This window comes from Orbicella franksi, chromosome 12 (assembly GCF_964199315.1).
Source record: "Orbicella franksi chromosome 12, jaOrbFran1.1, whole genome shotgun sequence".
NCBI lineage: Eukaryota > Metazoa > Cnidaria > Anthozoa > Scleractinia > Merulinidae > Orbicella > Orbicella franksi.
The window spans coordinates 15,358,258-15,379,126 of NC_138156.1; the positions used below are offsets into that span (position 1 = coordinate 15,358,258).

The 20,869-nt window shown below is 41.2% G+C and overlaps 2 protein-coding genes across 7 annotated transcripts in view; one reads left to right on the plus strand and one right to left on the minus strand.

Moving 5' to 3' along the window:
- Positions 1-20,869, minus strand: part of LOC145462359 (bridge-like lipid transfer protein family member 2) — a 274,690-nt gene that overhangs the window by 223,627 nt on the left and 30,194 nt on the right. For all 6 annotated transcript variants that reach the window (XM_081445856.1, XM_081445860.1, XM_081445857.1 and 3 more), the window contains exons 8-9: positions 16,389-16,484; positions 5,596-5,641 (exon numbers count right to left, since the gene is read on the minus strand). In XM_081445856.1, coding sequence (XP_081301982.1) covers positions 5,596-5,641; positions 16,389-16,484 — 142 coding nt within the window. The remainder of the gene's footprint in view (positions 1-5,595; positions 5,642-16,388; positions 16,485-20,869) is intronic.
- The window catches only part of LOC145462449 (cyclic GMP-AMP synthase-like receptor 2), a 266,104-nt gene that overhangs the window by 205,957 nt on the left and 39,278 nt on the right, over positions 1-20,869 (plus strand). The window lies entirely within an intron of this gene.

Below are 20,869 nucleotides of genomic sequence, written 5' to 3' on the forward strand. Positions count from 1 at the left end.
ATTACAAGAGGAAGGACTACGTTCGTCAAGTACCCAAATCTGGAGTTGTAGAACAGTGGTTCCCGCCTCACTTTCCGGTAGTCAAAGACAGAGTTACGACAAAAGTTCGTGTAGTCTTTGACACTGTAGCGAAGCATGATGGAAAGAGTCTGAATGACACCATGTGGCCAGGGCCAAAGCTTCAAACAGAACTGGTTGGTGTGTTGACACATTTTCGTCAGGTGCCCGTAGCCCTGTCAGCTGGCATTTCTGAGATGTTCTTGCAAGTTAAATTGCAAGACAAAGACCATCCATTTCACCGGTTCCTGTGGCGTGATTTCGACACTTCAAGAGAGCCTGACTAGTATGAGTTTCAGCGTCTATTGGTTGGAAATACTACTTTGCCATTTTGTTCTCAGTATGGCCTTCAGACCCATGCCAAGACACAAGCTTTGGAGTTTCCTGAAGCAGCAAGCACTGTTGAAGACTCTATGTATGTAGATGATGTACTAGATTCCTGTGAGACAGTGGAAAGTGCTCAACACCTGCGTCAGCTGTCTGTTTATTGGCCATGGCAGGCTCCAAGTTAAGGAAGTGGTTCTCCGAAGTATCAGTAGTAATTGAAGATATCCCAAAGGAAGATCAGCTACCTACCTTGGAGTTAGACAAAGATAACGTGCTAAACCCCAAGACTCAAGGAGTTATGTGGGAAGCCAAAAGAGATGTCTTTACGTTCCAAGTGCAACAACCACTTGTGGACAACAAACCACCCACCAAGCAAAATGTACTTAGTGCCATAGGCAGCCTGTTTGACCTGCTTCAGTTCGTGGCACCATTCATGGTGAGAGAAAAGGTCCTTACGCAGGAGATATGGATGGCTGGTGTGGACTGGAATGATGAGTAACCGGAGAACTTACAAACCAAGTGGGAGAAGTGGGTATTGGAGGTCCCACAACTGTCAAATGTTGCTGTTCCTCATTATCTGAGTCGAGCGAACCCAGAGAACATTGAACTACACCTATTCTCAGATGCATCTAATGATGCCTTTGCATCTGTTGCCTATTTAGTCTCTCGATATCAGGAGAGCAGTCCCTCCTCGTGCCTTATTGCATCAAAGTGTCATGTATCTCCAGTGAGGGCTATGACAATTCCCCCCCCCCCCTCCTAGAGCTTATGGGTGCTGTCCTTTCAAGTCGACTAGCCCAGAACATCCTGAAAGTGATCACCGTGGACAGAACCACCTCCTGGACCGACTCAGTAAATGTATGGTATTGGGTTCCCAATCAAAGCCACAAGTTCAAACCATTTCTTGCCAACTGAATTGGTGAAATTCAGCAAACAACAAGTCCTGAGCAGTGGCGACATGTACCAGGAATGGTCAACCCAGCAGATCTGCCGACAAGGGGGCTTTCTGCTGTTACCTTAGCTGAGAGTGAAGTTTGGATGGAGGGGCCAGCCTTTCTTAAAGATGATGAGTCAACCTGACCAGCAGCTCCACCCCTGGAGACAACACTAAGAAGACTGAGCACTGTGAAAGACGGACAACAGCCGGAGCACACACGACCAGGAGCCATGCCATTGTGATTATTAACCCAAACAAATTCTCAAGCCTCAAGCATCTGGTTCATGTGACAGGATGGGTTCAGCGATTCCTGACCAACTGCAGAATTCCAATGAATTTACGAAAAGACCGCATCCTCCTGCCTACCGAGACATCAGAAGCAGAGACCTTCTGGATCAAGCAAGCCCAAGCCCAAGCCTTCCCGGGCTGGAGAAAACGAAGGGTCGTTGACTCGACTGAACCCTAAGAATGACAGTGATGGGTTGCTTCAGATGGATGGATGCTTTCGTTTTGCAGATGAACTTCCATACAGCACAAGACACCCTATCCTCCTACCAAAGGACCACCTGTAACGAGACTAGTTGTCGTTGACGCCCATGAAAGGCTTGGCTATGGGGCTGGAGTTAAGCAAGTTCTGACCAAGTTACGAAGTTGTTTCTGGATTGTAAAGAGAAGGTGCATGGTGTGAAGAGTAACCGAGGCTTGTGCTGAATGTCGACATCGTTTTACCAAAAAGATAGGCAATCAGATGATGGCCCCCCTACCCAAATCAAGATTACAGTCTTCACTACAGGCATTTGAAAAAGTTGGTGTTGATTATGGAGGTCCATTCTTGACAAAACAAGGACATGGTACGACAAGAGCCAAGCATTACCTGTGTCTTTTCACTTGCCATACAACCCGAGCTGTGCATTTGGAAATGTTGTACTCATTAGACACTGACTCGTTTATTAATGCATTTACCCGGATGACATCAAGGACGGGAACACCAACCTACGTTATTTCTGACAATGGAACCAAGTTCGTTGGAGCAGAGCCTGAACTGCGGGAGTTGGTGGAGGCCCTTGATGCAAACAGAATTACGCAAGATAGCAGCAAATATCACCCCATTTTGGTGGTGTATTTGAGGCATTGATCAAAAGTGCAAAGAAAGCAATTAAAGCCATCCTTGGAGACACAGATGTTACCGACGAAGAGTGTCACACGGCCATCTGTGGCGCAGAACGATTGTTGAATTCCCGACTAATAACTTATGTCAGTTCAGATCCCAATGACCTCTCACCACTCACTCCAAGCCACTTCCTTGTCAGAGAGATTGGAGGACCGTTTGTCCCTGAAGCACTTGACCACAAGCAAACCTACAACACCAGGAAAGGGTGGCACCACATGCAGTAACTTCTAGGACAGTTCTGGAAATGTTGGAGACAAGAGTTTCTGCCCAGCCTTAATGTTAGAAAGAAATGGTTTCATGCAAGACACAGCTTGAAGGAAGGTGATGTTGTACTGATTGTGGAGCCAAATGCCAGCAGAGGAGAGTGGCCTCTTGGTGGTGTAATTGAAGCGTACCCTGGGGATGACAGTCTAGTGAGGAGTTGTAAAAAGTCAAGATGAAAAACAAGGAGTACTTGCGTCCTGTTCATCGCCTGGAGTATGTGGAAGACAGTGCTGAAGAATGAAAGTCATTATAATTAAACGTTTGACCGCGATACTGAAATTGCATCTGATAGATAAAGTGACAGTCGTTGATGTTTTCATATCTAGAACTTTGTTAGGAGCATTGATTAGACAAGATGATTTGAATTTTTGAACTTTATTGAGAAACAGTCTATCCTCCCCCATGCAGTTTGGATTTTATGCATGTTTTTAGCCAGCGAATGCATCAATTGCATTCGGGAGGGGGATGTTAAGAATCGAAAAATTGTAATAATTTAGCCACTTAATGATTTACTTGTTGCCCTAGTGATTTTGACGAATTTACCACTTTGTTGTATCGCTGGCACATTTTCACGTGTATTAAGACGAAGGATTTGTGAGACCTCATGGTTCATTCGGAAGTGAAATTAAAAGGTAACCTGAATTGCTCTGTGTGACGACTCCTTTGGATATTGACAGTTCTACTGATTGGGAACAAAGAGACCTATGCTAATCCCTTTTTACCAGACATAACTAATCGGTGACATCAATGACATCAATGAAATCAATGAGTAATCAATAGGTAATCGATAGGTAATCAGTTGATTAGTCATTGATTATTGCCAATGATCAATGAGTAATCGATGACTAATCGATGGGCCACAAAATTTTTGGTCATCAATTACTCATCGATTGCATCGATGAGTCATTGATTGCATTGATTAGTCATTGATTTCATCCATTACTCATCGATATCATCTCATGGCTGCAAACGTATTTGGCGAAGAAAAACAAAATTAAAACCACTTAAATGTAAACAGTAGTGGTTCTAAAACAACTCTTAAAAGATAAAGGAATCGCGTTTAGCTCAAAGGCCAAAAAATCGGAACTTGTACAAATATTCATTACTCAAGCTGGTGCTTATATCGGATGTTTCCCTAAGCCGAAGCAGTTTTACTTTGCTGAGAAACACCCACAAAAAAAATCGATAACCACATAGTCAATTCTTGTCAGCGTACTTGTTAGTTTCAATTTCAGACTGGTTGGTTACTGTTCAGTTGTTTTGTTATTAAATAAAGAGTTGGGTAAAGTGAATTATTGCACAATTGAGAATCATCTGTATTTGTGATTAGCACTTTGCGTCTCGACATCATCAACAGGAACTTCAGATACAAGGAAAAATGCATCTAACACAGATAAAAGAATCACAAATGAAAAAAAAAAGGTACAAGAAAGCAAGTGTCTTTTGTGCGCAGTATAATAGTCAATGAGTAATCAATTACATCAATGAGTAATCGATGTCGTCGATGAGTAATCAATAGGCCACAAAATTTTTGGGCCTCGATTACTCATTGATTACTCATTGATCATTGCCAATAATCAATAACTAATCAACTGATTACTCATCGATTACTCATTGATTACCAATTGATGTCATTGATCATCAATTAGTTATGTCTGGTTTTTAAGATAAGAGTTTTGCTGATTGTCTTGAAATTTTGGTTTGTCTTTTAGCCATTATGAGCAGGCTTACTTTTGAGTTACTCAATGACTATTTTAATTCACATTTGGCTTTATAGACAGAGGTAAGACAATTTCACTTCTTTTCCTCGTGCAACAGGGGACAGACAGACAGGTGATCGCAAGAATACTTCCCACCAACACTGTTAACTAAGCAGTGTGATTGGATGTCTTAAGTCATGTGGGATAAAGCACACACCATTCCTCATAGCTGATGTTTGCTTCAGAGTTCTTGCTGTGGGAAATTTGTTAGATGCTCTTGAAAGTATAAAGCACTTAGCTATGACGGAAAGAGCTGCTTTTTTCCAAGAAAAAGAATTACGCCAAAATAATTTCTGACGTTTTCATCACAAATGTGAGTAATCAAAAGAGGATTTGCGGACATCTTGTGAGAGTTTTTTCAAGACTTGTTGAAGAACCCTAATGACTGAAGTCAGTCATGTGTGGAACAATTTTTAGCAAAGTGCAAAACTTGAGCAGTTGATGAAGATAAAACTTTTCGTGGCATTCGCTCTGAGGTAAAGTTGTAGCCAAGCCAAACAAGTTTCCTTCGATTCTTCGCAGCTGACAGATCTAGCTTAATTATTCTTATTTACTCGTGGTAAAGGACGATTTGACCCAAGGATAAAGGTCAGTTCTCATGTATTTCTAATGTCAATAATGACGATTTTCCTTTCATAAAATGTACCTAAATGTGAAGTGAAGGTGAAAGTGTCGGATACTGTATAAGCTTTTCTCAACCGTATGTGACCATTTTATCCATCAATAAATCTGGTTGTTTTTGACTCTGTGGAGTCATATTTCAGTGTTTCTTTTGTTTGCTAGAGGCTGTTTCTCTCAATGAATTATGATGTCTACATCTGCGTGTTGACATTTTGATAACTTGGCAAGATTGCCAAGATATTGAATTGAGATCTCGCTGGCCAAAAACGTGCTGCAATTCTCAGCAAGATCTCGGTCAAAATTTTGGTGGGGAAGCTGTCTAAAATCATGAAAATATGGTATCAGCAGAAACTAGAAGTAGTTACAGGGGTAGAAGAGATTTTGACTGTTGGTTGATAACTGGTGTGCTAGTGAAGAAATACATGTACTGTTAAGTGGATATGACACCTAAAACTTACCCTCTAAGAGCAAAACATTCATTTCCTTCACATTCACAGAGGCTTTCTGTAATAAAAAGAGAAAGCAAAAGAGACATGAATGTACATTTATGATAAGTTGTACATAAATACTTCAAGGATCCCATTTAAGTGCTACTATGATCAAATTTTTACCCCTTGTAATTTACTCTAGGAGTATCATAGAGAATTCCACAAAAGGTTTTGGTGTTTCTGTGCGGTATAATTGGTGTTTGTTTGTGGCACCTTCATTATGACTGAAGCAGGATATTTTTATCCCTCATCAACCACATTCTGCCTGTCTTGCTGTACTTCATCTAACAACAGTTTACCTGCTGGTAAACCTGTTACTCTCATGGTAGTCTCAGATTAATTTCAGGTTAATATTAGACCTGTTCATCTAAGGGCAGTAATGGAACAAAAATCACAAAAAACATTTGGATACAAAGCCCATCAAGTGGAAAACCAGGACATTTTGACATCAGCAGATGCCTCCACCATATAACAGATGGTGATGAGTTCCAAGCCTCGCTAACAAGGCTTGACCTCTCAAAATACAAGCTTGATCTGGCCTTCTGAGGTATGCAGCAGCATTAGGTCTCACTAACTAGTCCAAAATGGATTTGGCTTTGTATAAACTTCCATTTGTAGTCTCCCATAGTCCCCTCAACTCAGCAGCAGCTAGTGTACTCTTCTTCACATGACCAGCTCTACTTGTCCAGCCGACACTCCAGTTTGCATGTTCCATATTGCATCTCCCAGATTGATGGACAGTGTCACTGGTATATGCTAATACCATCAAGACTGCAGCATTTGTTGTGGAATCTGGTGACTAGTAACCTAGCCCCACTGAGATACTGTTAACCTGCAGTGTGCGTTCGGTGCATGCGTAGAGAAAACAGAAAAACATGTTCAGCAGCACGAGAGACTGCCATGTTGGAACTTTGTACTTGTTGTGTACTCATTGCATTGTCATTAAGTGTTGTCACTGTGTTCTATTCCGTCAGAAGTTTCTGATTCTGTATTAAATTCAGTCTTGTGGTTTATACAAAATAGTGCAAGACCTGGGAATCTATCGTTTCTTCATTGAACACGAGTGACAGTGAACTGATAGCACGTGGACTGGTAGAGCCGTATCTTCAGAAATTCTCAAGTGAGTTGAATTTACAGTTCATTATGACGGATCTAAGCAAACCTGACCAACTTAAGGATTCTCTGAAAATCGCCATCCAAAGGAGAGGTAACGTGCGTCGGATGGTTACTAATGAAAGCAATAAACTCGCTTCAATCTTCGACAAAGCTGACCAAGCCGAGATTGTGGAAGATGACATCGAACATTTGAAAGTTAGTCAACAAGCTGGAGAAAGAGATTCAAACCATTCACGTAATACTTGGAGAGGAGGACACAGCAGATCAAGATTTCGTCGATGCAGACAATATTTCTGATACACATTCAGTCTTGTTGAGACAAATCGACAAAATCCTCCGTCGCGACCAGCAGCTGCAGAGCTCTAAATCTAGCCCACTTGCCGATTTGGGCACCTCCAAACAGCTGAAACATTCTGCACTCAAGTTGCTGAAAATGTCATTGCCAGTCTTTGATGGTGACCAAAGGAAATGGTTTAGCTTCTGGGAAGTTTTCAAGTCCGAAGTGCACAATGTAAAGGATATCTCGAACGTCACCAAGTTCAACTTTCTGAAGGGCCAGTCGTCAGAGCAAGTGAAAATGAGAGTGGAAGGTATCATGGCCACCGAAGATAACTACAATTTGCTGGTTGAAACATCACAGGATAATTATGGTGACAAAACTGCCATCAAAAATGCTCATTGTGTTGCTCTCGTTACAATGGTAAAGCCACAGGAAACAGCTCCAGCTTTGTGTACCTTCTATGACAGTCTTATGCGTGACATGAGGTCTCTTGCCACACTGGATCTTCCCACAACCAGGTATGGAGACTTTTATGTTCCAATATTGATTGAAAAGCTCCCAGAAAAGCTAACCAATGTTTTGAAAGAATATCCATGTGCCAATCCCACCACTGATCAACTAATTGAGATGATACACAATGAAGTTAAAAGGCTGGAGCAAGTTGCCTATATTAGTCATAACAACCAACCATGCAAATCAAAACCTCCACCTCCTCCAAAGCTTCCATGACCCAAGGTTCCTCCTATCAGTGGTGTCTTGAGTGAAACAGTTCCACCTGGTACAGCCACTGCACTTCCTGCAGCAGTAAGCCCTTCTGATCAGTCCAAATCTAAGAAGTTTAAACAAAGGGCCAAAGAGAGTTCCATGTCACTTCTGTGGGCCTCCCAGTACCCACAACACATTTCAATGTGAACGTTCTATCCAGGATACAATCTCTTCAGTTGTCTCAGAGGGGGTCATGCCACTACTCAATGTCAATTGCAGCTCAGATGTTCAGTTTGTCGGCAACCCCATCACACTACACTTTATGGAGCTTCAGGTCTTCAATCATCACTGACTTCCCGTCCTGCATCGGTCAGTATGCAGGCTACACCTGCTTCAGAAAACACACAGCTTGGTGTTCCAACCACCACACCCACCCTCCCATCAAGCTTTGCCAGCCACAACTCTGAGAATGGGGTCAATCCAAATGAGACTTTATACTCGTGCCATTCAGAGTACAACACCATGACTTTGTGACACAGTCAGCCCAACCCAATTATTCTGAAAATTGCTGTCACTTCAGTCAACAATGGTGAAATCACAAAAAAGGCAACATATTTATTGATGAAGGGCCCTCTCTTTCATACATCACCACACAGTTAGCTAAGGAACTCTGCATTAAACCTCACTGCAGTAAGACTGTGCGTATTAACACATTTGGCGGGGCTACATCCAATAAAACGTACCCAGTAGGATCAGTCAACATCATGACAGATGAGGGAGCAGTCAGTATAAATACTCTCATCAAAGATGTTATCGTCACTCCACTTGACCATAACAGCTGGGCTGATATCCTCAAATCTCCTCACCTTACCTAGTCTTCAGCTTGCAGATGACTTCAGTCAGACTCGATTTCCTGTTCAAATTCTCATTGGTCTGGATGCAGCGTGGCAGTTCCTGAAAGCTGATGTAATCTATGGCTACCCAACTGCTAAGCGTCCAGTCTGGGATATCTTATCTCTGGAAGACTCTTTCCTGCCACTGACAGTACCAATGATTACCAAACAGCTTCACAGTCTTTTGCAGCAGGTCACTCCCTTGACAGCTTCCCATTTGAAGACAGGGAATGGTATAGCTACACTCGTGCAAAGGATCTTGAGGTACACAGCAAAGTTGCAGATTTCCTACAAATTGAAACACTAGGAATAGAGGACCCTAGGGATACCAGTCAAGAGGATGATTTCCTAGAGCACTTCCAATCCCAAATCACACACCGTGATGGAACCTACTTTGTTCCACTGTCATGGCTGGACAATCATCCTCCTCCACCTTCGAACTTCAACCTTGTTCACAGCCATCTGCAACAAGTAAAGAAGAGGCTTCTCAAACTGGATCTCTGGAAGCCTTATGCAAGCATCATTGCTGATCAAATTGAAAAAGGTTATGTGGAAGCTGTTCCTGCCAGTGAAGATCCCTTGAGTAAGAATGATGCTCATTATCTCAGCTACTTCTTCGTTTTACGTTCAGAGAGCCAAAACGACAACCATTCAAGTTGTATTTGCAGCCAATGCAGGCCATGTCTCTCTGAATGATTGCTTACACACCAGTCCCTGCCTCCTCAAGTCACTGAACACTATCATCCATCACTTCAGAGCTAACAAGTATGCCTTTGTTGCTGACAATGAGAAAGCCTTCATGAGAATCAAGATTAATGAAGAGGATGGTAACTATGTCTGCTTTCTGTGGTTTGAAGATGGCGACCCAGACAAACCAATCAAAGTATACCGCTACATGTCTGTCTTCTTTGGAGGACCAAGTTCTCCATTCATCCTAAATTCCACAGTTCTTCATCATCTTTCTCAGTACGAGAAAGATCAAGATCCAGTTGTTCAATTTGTTGCTCAAGACCTCGGAGAGAAGATTTAGTGTGACAATGTACTTACTGGAACAGATGATGAGAACACTGCCATTCAGTACTACAATATCTCAAGACAGGTTATGAAGGATGCTGACATGAATCTGTGCCAGTGGTTCACAAATTCACCAGCACTGACAACCGTTATTGACAGGATGAGAACTGGTTCTGAGAGAAATCATGCTGGCCTGTTAGACATGACATGGAACCCTAAGGCAGACATGCTACAGTTTCTGCGGAAAGCCATTGTAATTCCTCCTGACGCAAAGTTTACCAAACAACAAGTCCTCAGTTCAGCTTCATCAACATTTGATCCTATTGGCCTCATCTCTCCTGTCCTCGTTCCAGCCAAGAAATTCATTTCATCTCCATGGGATAAGAGATTTGACTGAATGAAGTTCTCCCTGATGAACTCCAGCAACAGTACAACAAATCGCCACAGAAATTGAAGCAGCTTCAGCATTTGTCACCTGTTTTTTTGGACTTTGACAAAACTTTACCAGTAGAAATGCATGTATTTTGTGATGCATGCCCACCACTGCAGCCGGTTGCTGTGTCTTCTTTGTTCAGAATGAGAAGGTCAGATTCATTGGCTCCAAGGTCAAACTTTCCTTATCTAAACATGCACGAACAGTTCCCCAGTGGGAATTAATCGCCATGGTAATGGGTTCTCCCCTTGGAGAAAGAGAGAAATGTTCAACAAGGATTTCCCATCCATCTAATTGTACTACTGGACTGACTCCACCATTTGTCTCCATTGACTGTTCAGTACCAAGCAACCCCCCGTCTTCATTCACAATCAGACGACAGAGATCTTGAGGTTTACTGACCTATCCAGCTGGTCCCATGTCAGCTCAGCAAACAATCCTGCAGACATACTCTCCCGTGGATGCAGTGCAGATGAGCTCCTTCAATCAGCAATGTGGGGAAGAGGTCCTCCATGTTTGACAGACCATTCACTCTGGCCAAGGTGGAGTCCCAAGAGCCTCGCAGAAGACAGTGTTGTCTCAGCCACAGCTGTGGACAATCATGTTCAGGGTGCGCAGTCTCACGCGGGCAGTCTCCAAGACTTGATTAACATCTCTTGCTTCCAGTCCTACGAAGGCGTCCTTTGCATAACTTCCTATATCTTGAGATTCATTTCCAACCTGAAGCATGCCTCTGGTAGGTCACGTGGGTCACACCACTTTACGTCAGTCATTGATTTGGCAATTCCAGTTTCCACAGCTGCGGAAATATCCCAAGCAGAAGTCATAATTCTTCGTGCTCACAAGATTCAGCATTTCAGGCAAGAATGAGAGTTCCTTCTTTAAGAACAGACACGACCACCCGTCAGCATGTCCCACCCAGACCTCAGCTGGTTTGTCAACTTAATCTGAAGCTCAACCCAGATGGCCTTTTAGTTGCAGACTCGAGCATGCACAAGATGCAAGAGAACCAATTCTCATCGCTAAAAAGTCTCAGTTTACAGCTCTGCTTGTTTATTCAGTCCATGAGAGACAGCTTCACGCTGGAGTAAGAGACACTGTTGTAGGACTGTGTGAGAGATTTAGGTTGCCATCAGCAGGAAGTGAAATTGTAAGGGAGCTCAAGCGATGTGTCAATTGCCAATACCAGATAGGCAGAGCATACCAGCTACCCCCTTCACCCCCTTTGCCTGACTTTCACCACTTTAGGGTGAAGCCATTCTCTACTGTGGGTATTGATTTTACCAGTCATCTGATGGTCAAGAATGGTAACAAGACAGAAAAATGTTACATCTGCCTGTTCACTTATAGCACCACCCGCGATATCAATTTGGAGATTGTTGATGACATGACGAGCGATCATTTCCTTCTTGCATTCAGGCATCACTGTGCTGTCGATGGAACTCCTTCACTGATCCTGTGTGCTAATGCCAAAACATTTCAGAAAGGGGATGAAGAAATTCAGAAGTTGTTTCAAGTCATAGAAGACCAAACAGTGCAACATCACCTTGCCCAGAAGAGAGTTCAGATGAGGCACATTCCTGCCAACTCACCGCACTGGGGAGGCGACTGATTGGAGTAGTTAAGATGTCAATCAAGAAAGTTCTTCGTCACGCTCTCATCAGTCTGCGCAAGTTACAAACTCTCATCAAAGAGGTTCAGGCAGTCGTGAATGATCATCCAATCACATTCGTTTACCATGATGTGAATGATCCAGAACCCTTGACACCGTTAAAGTTGATGTATGGTTTCAATGTTGCTGCTTTGTCACACCCTGATGTTGATCCTGACGAGTTGGAGGATGAAGACTTCAATGAACATGATCAACTCATTAATGCCTTGAAATGACGCTTGTTGCTGTTTCAGCACTTTGTCCAACAGTTCAATAGTGAGTACCTTGCTTCACGGCGGGAGCATCATGTGTGTCAGTCTAAGAAGCGAGGATCCCGGGAGGAGATTAAAGTTGGGGATGTTGTACTTATGTGTGCTGAAAATGTTCCTCGAAGCTCCTGGAAGTTAGCTATTGTGAAGAAAGTTCTCTGTGGTAGTGATGGCTTAGTTAGAGCTGCAGAGATAAAAACACACTCTGGATTCACCAACTGTTCAATACATCTCTTGTATTCCTTGGAGGTTACACTGACGGATCCTGAGGAACACTTTACAGGAACTAAACTGCAGATTCCACAGGGCGAAACACTCAGAAGAAGCAAACAAATTGCTTCACGCCCCCACCCTCAGTATGTGGAATCTGGTGACTAGCAACCTAGCCTCACCACAATACTATTAACCTGCGGTGCAGGTTCGGCGTATGCGTGGAGAAAACAGAAAAACATGCTCAACTGCATGAGAGACCGCCATGTGGGAACTTTGTACTCGTTGTGTACTTGTTGCGTTGTTATTACCGGTAAGTGTTGTCGCTGCATTCTATTCCGTCAGAAGTTTCTGATACTGTATTAAATTCAGTCTTGTGGTTTACGCATTTGTAATGAAAGCCACTCTATCTCAAAAGTCCCTTTCTTTTCTCCATTGGCTTACTCCTATTCTCTCTCCTCATTTAGAGAGGGCACTGGTATTGACCTACTGGAAGGGTTTGATGATACCTCTGCAGAAAGTGTAAATAGCAGGATTGCAGTTGTTGAGCCAAGTGGGTCTGTTCTAGTTCCGTTGGTGGTGGTGATGTTGTCCAAAGTGGAATACCATGACTCCAAGAAAAGCCTCTTGTGGAATTTTGTAACAGCGCATTCAAGGATCTGAGCATCTCTTGGGTGGATGCTGTGATCTGTGGACTCAGCATGCTGGTCAATGGCATGGTCCACAGCATACTCAGCACCTTCATCATACATGCAAGGTGATGATTGGTCATATCTTTGCTACAATATGATAAATTTACTGTATCCCTTTCACCGCATTGATCACCCTATTAGGCTGAATCCAGTTTTTTGGTTGGATTTAATCTGGTGGCAGGAGCTTTCTGAAATGTGGGATGGACGTAGTTTTGTCCTTATGCTGATATGGGTCCCCAAATTAGATTTTCAAGACTTGCAAGACCCGCAGGCTCTTTATACTATGGAGCCATCTTCAATAGCCACTGGTTTTCTGGTGCCTAGTCTAACTTACAACACTTGCTAGTATGTATTAGGGTTTATCTCACAGTCAAAGAAGTTTTTCCATTGTGGCAGGAGCTTCACGAAATGTGGGATGGATCTAGCTTTGTCCTTATGCTGATATGGGCCCCCAAATTAGATTTTCAAGTCTTGCAAGACCCGCAGGCTCTTTATACTATGGAGCCATCTTCAATAGCCACTGGTTTTCTGGTGCCTAGTCTAACTTACAGCACTTGCTAGTATGTGTTAGGGTTTATCTCACAGTCAAAGAACGTTTTCCATTGTCTTCGCAGCCTATATATGGGATCCTCAGTGGGCTTTGAGGCAGGTCCAGTTCTTATGTGACAAAGAGTCATTGGTTACTGGATGTACATTACCTGTACTTGCTGGGTTTGTGCCTGCACTCATTATTTTACTTTTTCTGCCTTATCAGTCCAAGTTGAATTGAATCCTGCTGTGAATGCTACTTCTTGTTTTTAGTTTGCATGCTACAGGGAGTTACAGTTAAGATGTCACATATATGAATTGTCCTAGTTGCTTTAAACTGTGCTTTAGATTTTGTATCAATAAAGGGAGTCCACAGCATTTAAACTTATAGCCTGCAGAACACAAGGCCTCAAGGCCAGAGCTCTATTTTGCTGGAGTTATACCAGTTGGTTTTTCTGACCATAGTGCCATTTTCAGGATAAGAAGGCTTCACAGGATAAAGTGCCCTCCACCAAAAATTATTAAAACGAGAAATTATAAACATTACAATCCTGCATTGTTCTGTGAAGAACTAGAACACATCCCTGGGAAATCATCGAACTCAAAGAGGCACCAGAGGGAAGCTTGAATGCCTTCAAGGACCTATTCCTAGTGCTGACAAACACGCACCTATTGTTATGCGTTGAGTACATGGATATTCAGTGCCATGGTTAACAAGCGATCTAAAAAAGCTCATGCAAGAACGCAATTATCACCACCAAAAGACTTTAATTACAAACAAAGAACTACATTGGAGTAATTATAAGCTGTTACACAATACTATCAACACAAGAATGCGTAAAGAGAAAAGTGATTACTATCCTAATCAGCTGGCACATGAAAAAGTGATCTGCAAACATTATATAAAATCGTTCTGAAAAAAATTAAATCAGTGCCTCAAGCAGTAATGGTCTAACAGCCTCAAGTTTCAACTGCTTCTTTACCTCCATTGCTCATACCTTGTGCAGCCATTTTAGACGTTCTCTACCAAAGATTTTAACACCTAGAGTTAAACATGACTTTGTCCTCGAAGAGGTGTCCTCCAGTTTTGCACAAAAAGAATTGCTCAAAATGAAGTCAACTAAAGCCACTAGTCTCCATGGAATTCCTGCTCTGTTATGGGATGCCGCAAATGAAATATCAAGACCTATTGCCTACTTTATAAATTCATCAATTTCTACCTGTATAAATACCATTTGAAAGGAAAAGTGCTAAGGTAACTCCAATTTACAAATCTGGAGATAAGAGCGACCCAAATAACCATCGCCTAATCTCAGTTCTTTCCTTAATTTCTAAAATAATGGAACATGCAATTCAATCGCAGCTTGTGGCTTTTCTTACAAAAAACAGTTTCTTGTCAGTACATCAATCAGGATTCTACAGGAAACACTCCACTGAAACTGCTACTGTACACTTTGTTGACCACATCTTAGAACAAATGGATAAACAGAGGATAACTGGATCCACTTTTACAGATCTAAAAAAAGAATTTGACCTAGTGGACCACCACTGTCTGCTGTATACACTAGAACATTATGGAATTAGAGAGAAGTCTGAAATGGTTTGAAGATTATCTTACTACTCAAACATAGAAAGTCATATACAACCAAGAAGTGTCATCCAGTTTAACTATCAGCTATGGAGTCCCCCTAAGGATCTACATTGGGCCCAATTTTGTTTGTGGTATACATCAACGAGCTCCCTCAAAGTCTGCTAAAGTCATCAATTGGCATGTACGCTCAGACAATACGTCTATCTACTATTCTGATTCCAGCACAGATATCATCAAGCAGGTTCGACAAAATGATCTAAACAAAATCGAAAAATGGTTAGCAAGCAACAGGCTCATACTCAATCAAAATAAGCCTAAACGGATGCTGTTTGCTACAAGGCAAAAACTGAACATTGTCCAGACCATGGAGTACAACTCCATGGGAAAGAAATTGAAAGAGTATCAAGAATTGGTTACTTAGGGGTTACATTAGATGAGAATCTCTCAGGGAACAAGCATGTAGAATTGATTTGTAACAAAGTGAGCAAGCATCTCAGCCTGCATATGACCTTTCCTCACCCTAAAAGCTGCTAAATGAGTGTATAAATGTTTAACACAGCCGATGTTTGATTACACTGATACAGTATGGGGTGGGCTGTCAATTGGATGCAGTAAAAGCTTGCAACGTCTACAAAATACGGCAACACGGATAATACAAAGGAGGGCAATGACCGAAGAAGCTTTCAAAATGTTAGGGTGGGTTGATTTGGAAACACAAAGGAAAGCCCACAAATGCATCTTAGATTTTAAATGTCTAAATGACTTAGTTCCTCCATATTTATCACATTATTTTATTAGAAATTGCACTATTCACACTTACAAGACAAGACAAAGGAATGACATTCACCTACCGAACACTAAGTTAACGCTAGGGAAAAACACATTAATTTTAGATTTTCAGGTGTGGTTCATTTTAATGATATACCTGCATCAGTAAAAGAAGCCACATCACTTTACATTTTTAAGAACTCTCTTAGTTTTCATTTTAGCCATTAGTTTTCTGCTAATATAATACTTAACTCCTTGTACATAACGTTGTGGTACTTTTTAAATTCTGAATTTTTTATCATGTAATTTTACACAGGGCCCCTTTTGATACCAGAAAATGGCTGATGGGGCTATCCTGCCAAAACAAAGATGACTTGACTTGACTTGACTTGTCACAGTCACCCAGATAATACAGACACTTAAACATGTCCCTTTGACACTTTAAAGTCCCTTTGGTACCTAGATTAACTGGTTTCCACTGTAAGAAGATTGACTAGTAATCACTTACCTGAGAAGAGAGAACAGCTTTGCAATCATGCATAAGGCATATGTAACATCAGAAGATTATTAACTACATGTATCTGAACACATAACTTTAAAAAGAGCAACCTACCATACACTGAAAACTTTCAAAAGGTATAAGGGAAATTTCCATTCGCAAAGAACATGATAATTCTGCACAAGGATCTGATCCTGAACATGATTTACCCTGAAAAAAAGATTAGTATTTGAATATCTTAATAGTACTAGTCATATTTAAAATACTTATTCATACAGAGAAACTTTTTTTTTTAATATATCTAGTATATTTTGGTAGATCACACCAGTGTTCAGAACATTAGCTTTGTTCTGAAGACGACTGGTGAGACAGCCATCACTCTTTGTCGCACATCTGGCTTTGCTTGGGGAAAAAAATTTCTTTTGTATTTAGGTTAAACCAGCTTCAGGCATCTTTATAATGCAATATTATTGCTTTCAAGGCACAAGGCGGCCATCTAATCATGAAATAAAGACACTCTGGTTTCTAGATGTCAACTAGCAATGGGAATTGGTTAGTGATTTTTACTCTCCAAAGGAAAAGATAAAATTATGTTAAGTTATTATTTGCATGAATTATCCTGCATGTCAACTCCACCATGGATGGTCCTAAGCCCGACTGAGAAAGGAGGAAGGTTGGGCGTGGGGTTAGCAACCCTACCCCATAAAAACTATGTCACTACAGAAACACCACTGATTAGTCAACAAACTCCACAAGTCCTTGGAGAAAAAGGGCTTTCCTCATGAAGGTGATTGACAGGTTGCAGGGAGAGCCAAAAGAAAGCTGCAATCCTCACTACCCTTCTGTTGACCAGGAAAACCTTAAACATTGGAACATGGAACATAAAAACAATGTTTAGGTCAGGGAAGACAACCCAGGTTACAACTTTGTGGTGCTAGGACTTTGCGAGACCAAGTGGAGGCAGTCAGGGCTTCAGTCGAGAAGGAATGCAACAAGCCACGAAAGAAGAAGAGCATGACATAATGTGGATTTCTTCAGGAATGTGAGTACAGCAGACAAATTCAGAGTGGCACTGTCCAACAGATACAAATTCTTACAGGAGTTGCACAATGACAATGAGGGAGTGGACATCAATTCTCATTGGAAGGATATAAAGGGGGCAGTTAACTATGCTTGCAAAGAAGTGGTTGGTCAAAGAATGCCTGGTCAAAAGGAATGGATTTCCGTAGAGACATAGTGGAAGATACAGGAGAGGAAAGAGGAAAGTTAAGGCAATTGTCACCTCCGAGAAAGGGCAGCAAAGAAGGAAGCACAGGAACAATATACTGAAGCAAACGCTGAAGTAAAGGCTGAAGTAAAGAGAAACATCAGAACAAATAAGAGGAATGGCCCAGGAAGCAGAGGAGGCAGCAGCAAGAGGGACATGAAACAGCTTTATGACATAACAAAGAAGCTTACAGAAAAGTTTGGATAAACAGAACATCCAGTCAAAGATAAGAATGGAAGTGTCTTGATGTGTGCAGATAAGCATCTAAGTAGCTGGGCAGAACACTTTGAAGAGCTTCTTAACAGACTAACTCCAGCAAATACACCAGACATCTTTGTAGCAGATGAAGACCTACCAATTGATTGTGGCAAGCCCACCAAGGCAGAAATCAGGAAGGCCATCAAACAGCTGAAGAATAGCAAGGCAGCAGGCATACATGAGATTCAAGCAAAGGCTCTCAAAGTAGACCCAGAGATTCTAGCTGAGGTGCTTTATGGATTGTTCGAGAAAATCTGGGAAGATCTGCTTCGACATTATGGGGTACCCATGAAGTTCGTAAACCTGATTCAGAACATGTCTTGCTGAAAGTGGTTCATGAAGGGCAGTTGCAAGAGAAGTTTGAGGTAAGGACTGGGGTGAGGCAAGGATGCCTGCTGTCACCCTTCCTGTTACTCTTGGCTATAGCCTGGATCATGATCTCTGTCACAAATCAAAAAATAAATGAGACCCAGTGGACCTTGTGGTACCGGTTGGATGACCTGGACTTTGCAGACAATCTAGCGCTTCTGTCACACAACTATCAGCAGATGCAGGAAAAAACATCTGACCTGCATCATGCCTCAGTGCCAGAGGGACTGACACTCAATAAACAGAAGACAAAGATCCTGAGAATCATGCAGGCACACCAGGAGGAACTGGAGGAAGTTGAGTCTTTCACCCATTTGGGAAGTGTAGTGGACAAACAGGGAGGAACAGACACTGATATGAAAACTAGGATTGGCAAGGCACAAGCAGCATTCAATACGCTGAAAAATGTATGGAGCTTTGGAGAAATCGGCACACCTACCAACAGTGGTACTTCCTCTTTCTTAAGAGTTATTATTTGTCTTCTTGTACACAGATTCAAAATATGTTTTTTTTTTTTCAGTAAATTAATTTAATTTAACTATAAATTCCAACCAGTTGAAACTCCAGACTCTTTATTTTCTCTTACAACATTTATGACCCGTTTGGTTTTCTAAACTTGGTTACATAACTTTCTTGTCGTCAGTGAAAGTACAAAGTGTAGGAATGTGAGTTAAGTTAACTTTATCTATGCTACAGATGAGAAATTATGAAAAAAATTGTCCAGATTTACATTCATATAAGAGGATCATTATTACATTACATGAAAGATATTAACAAATTGTAATGTAAGATATTAAAAATTGTAAATAATGTTAGTATTGTAAGTTTTGTTAGTATCGTTAAATTGTAAGTTATGTTGACATTGTAAGTAGTAGGTAATTTTTGTATGTAATGTAATGTAAGATATTGCAATAATAATGATAATAATAATAATAATAAAAAGAGTATCATTATTTGAAGAAGCTAGTCATAAAAGGGGATAAGTGACAATTTTGGTTGTTTTCTTTTTTACTCCAAATTAGCTGAATTTTTGCATTTGGTCTCCAATGTAATAGAAAAACGTGGTCCTGTATTTTTGTCACTGGTTTTCGCTTTGTTTTTGATTAAAAACGTATGCAAAAAACTTGGCTTTTCCTAGCCATGTCTTTAGGAGTTTATTTGTTGAACAGCAAACAGGCAGACTATTTATACTGTATGAAGTCAAAATCAAATCCCACAACATATAGGGTGGAAATCTTGGAACAGATTGTTTACATCGGTTATTGTGATGTGACAACAATACATGAATCGATCGAGCATCAAACAAAATACCATCAAAAGAAAAAGAGATGTGCCGCATTAGAGCTCTGTCAACTAATATCTTTAGCATTGTTTTAAAGTACCTTCTATACCTGCCTGGTGGTTGAGAGGCATCATAAAGCCTTCATAAACCCGTAAGTCATCAGCATGTTTTAAAGAATCAAAATGTGTTCAAAACTTCGAAGGCAGCTGATATACCGTAATCGTGTTATCGGCGTTCGAAGTCAGATCGAGCCAGGCAACAAAGTCCAAGAGCAGTTCTTGCCCAAGAACTAGTGAGACAATCTCAGATAGTGCAGAGCGCAATTGATAGCTCTGGTACAGTAGTCCCATAAGTACTCACCCCTGCTCAGTTCACTTCCGGTTTGTGTCTACCTTGGTAGTCTGCTACGGCTTTTCCCCTTTGTAGTGTGTATGTTTCAAGGTTGTATTTTCATTCAAGGTCCAAAAATTACGCACAAATTAATTACTACTGGTGTTTTACATTGATTTTCGTTCATTTTAAATTCAATAACATGCTGAACCAGCAAACGTGACAATTAAGCTCTTCATGCCAACTTTGTAACTTGATACTTTTGGTTTCCTCGCAAAGACATGTAATATGAAACCCTTGTTTTCTCCAAAACATGCGGAAGATGTCCTTATTTTTTGGAGATAAATGAAAGAAAGTTAAATACCTGATGTAGTGATGAAGAAACGGAACAGAAACGATGTTGTTTTACTAAAAATGCAAATTTTTACCTATGAACAAGAACTAATTTAATTGTCAGATAGTCACGAAATACCACTGTCTTTTTCTGTTGCCACCTTTGCTGTTAACAATAAAACAATTCAAAATTAACACACAACGATATTGATGGCTGAGAAGAATTTCAACGAAAAGTGTTGAAGATAAACAGTGCTACTTGGCCGATATGAACGAGTCTCCTCAGGGACTGATTAAATTAATTTGCGCTTTCATTAGGTGCCACGGTGTCTACAGCAAAATTTGAGCATTTTCCTGGTTTCTTTTGTTACAAATTTATAATTTGCGGAGTATTAAAGCCACTAACTTGGGAACTTTTTGGTCTCTCTTACAGACACGATTAAGGCAAGAAATAAACAAGCCGCTAAGGAGAAGCAATACATTTGAACCCTGACAAGCATACTATTGTAGATTGAAAACAGCAGATGATATTTGTTGAACCGACCTGTGTAATTCTAAAAGCTACGCAGCCATAGTACCGTTTCACTTTTGCAATAAAAAGGGACAATTGGCACTACCTGAAAAATAACTGCCGTCCTTGGTCACATGACATGATATATAAAATACTGTGTGGAAAGATAGTGTATAATGCTAATGATGCTAGAATGTATGCATCTTACATGTTGAGCTCTACCATAAGGAAAACCACTCAACATT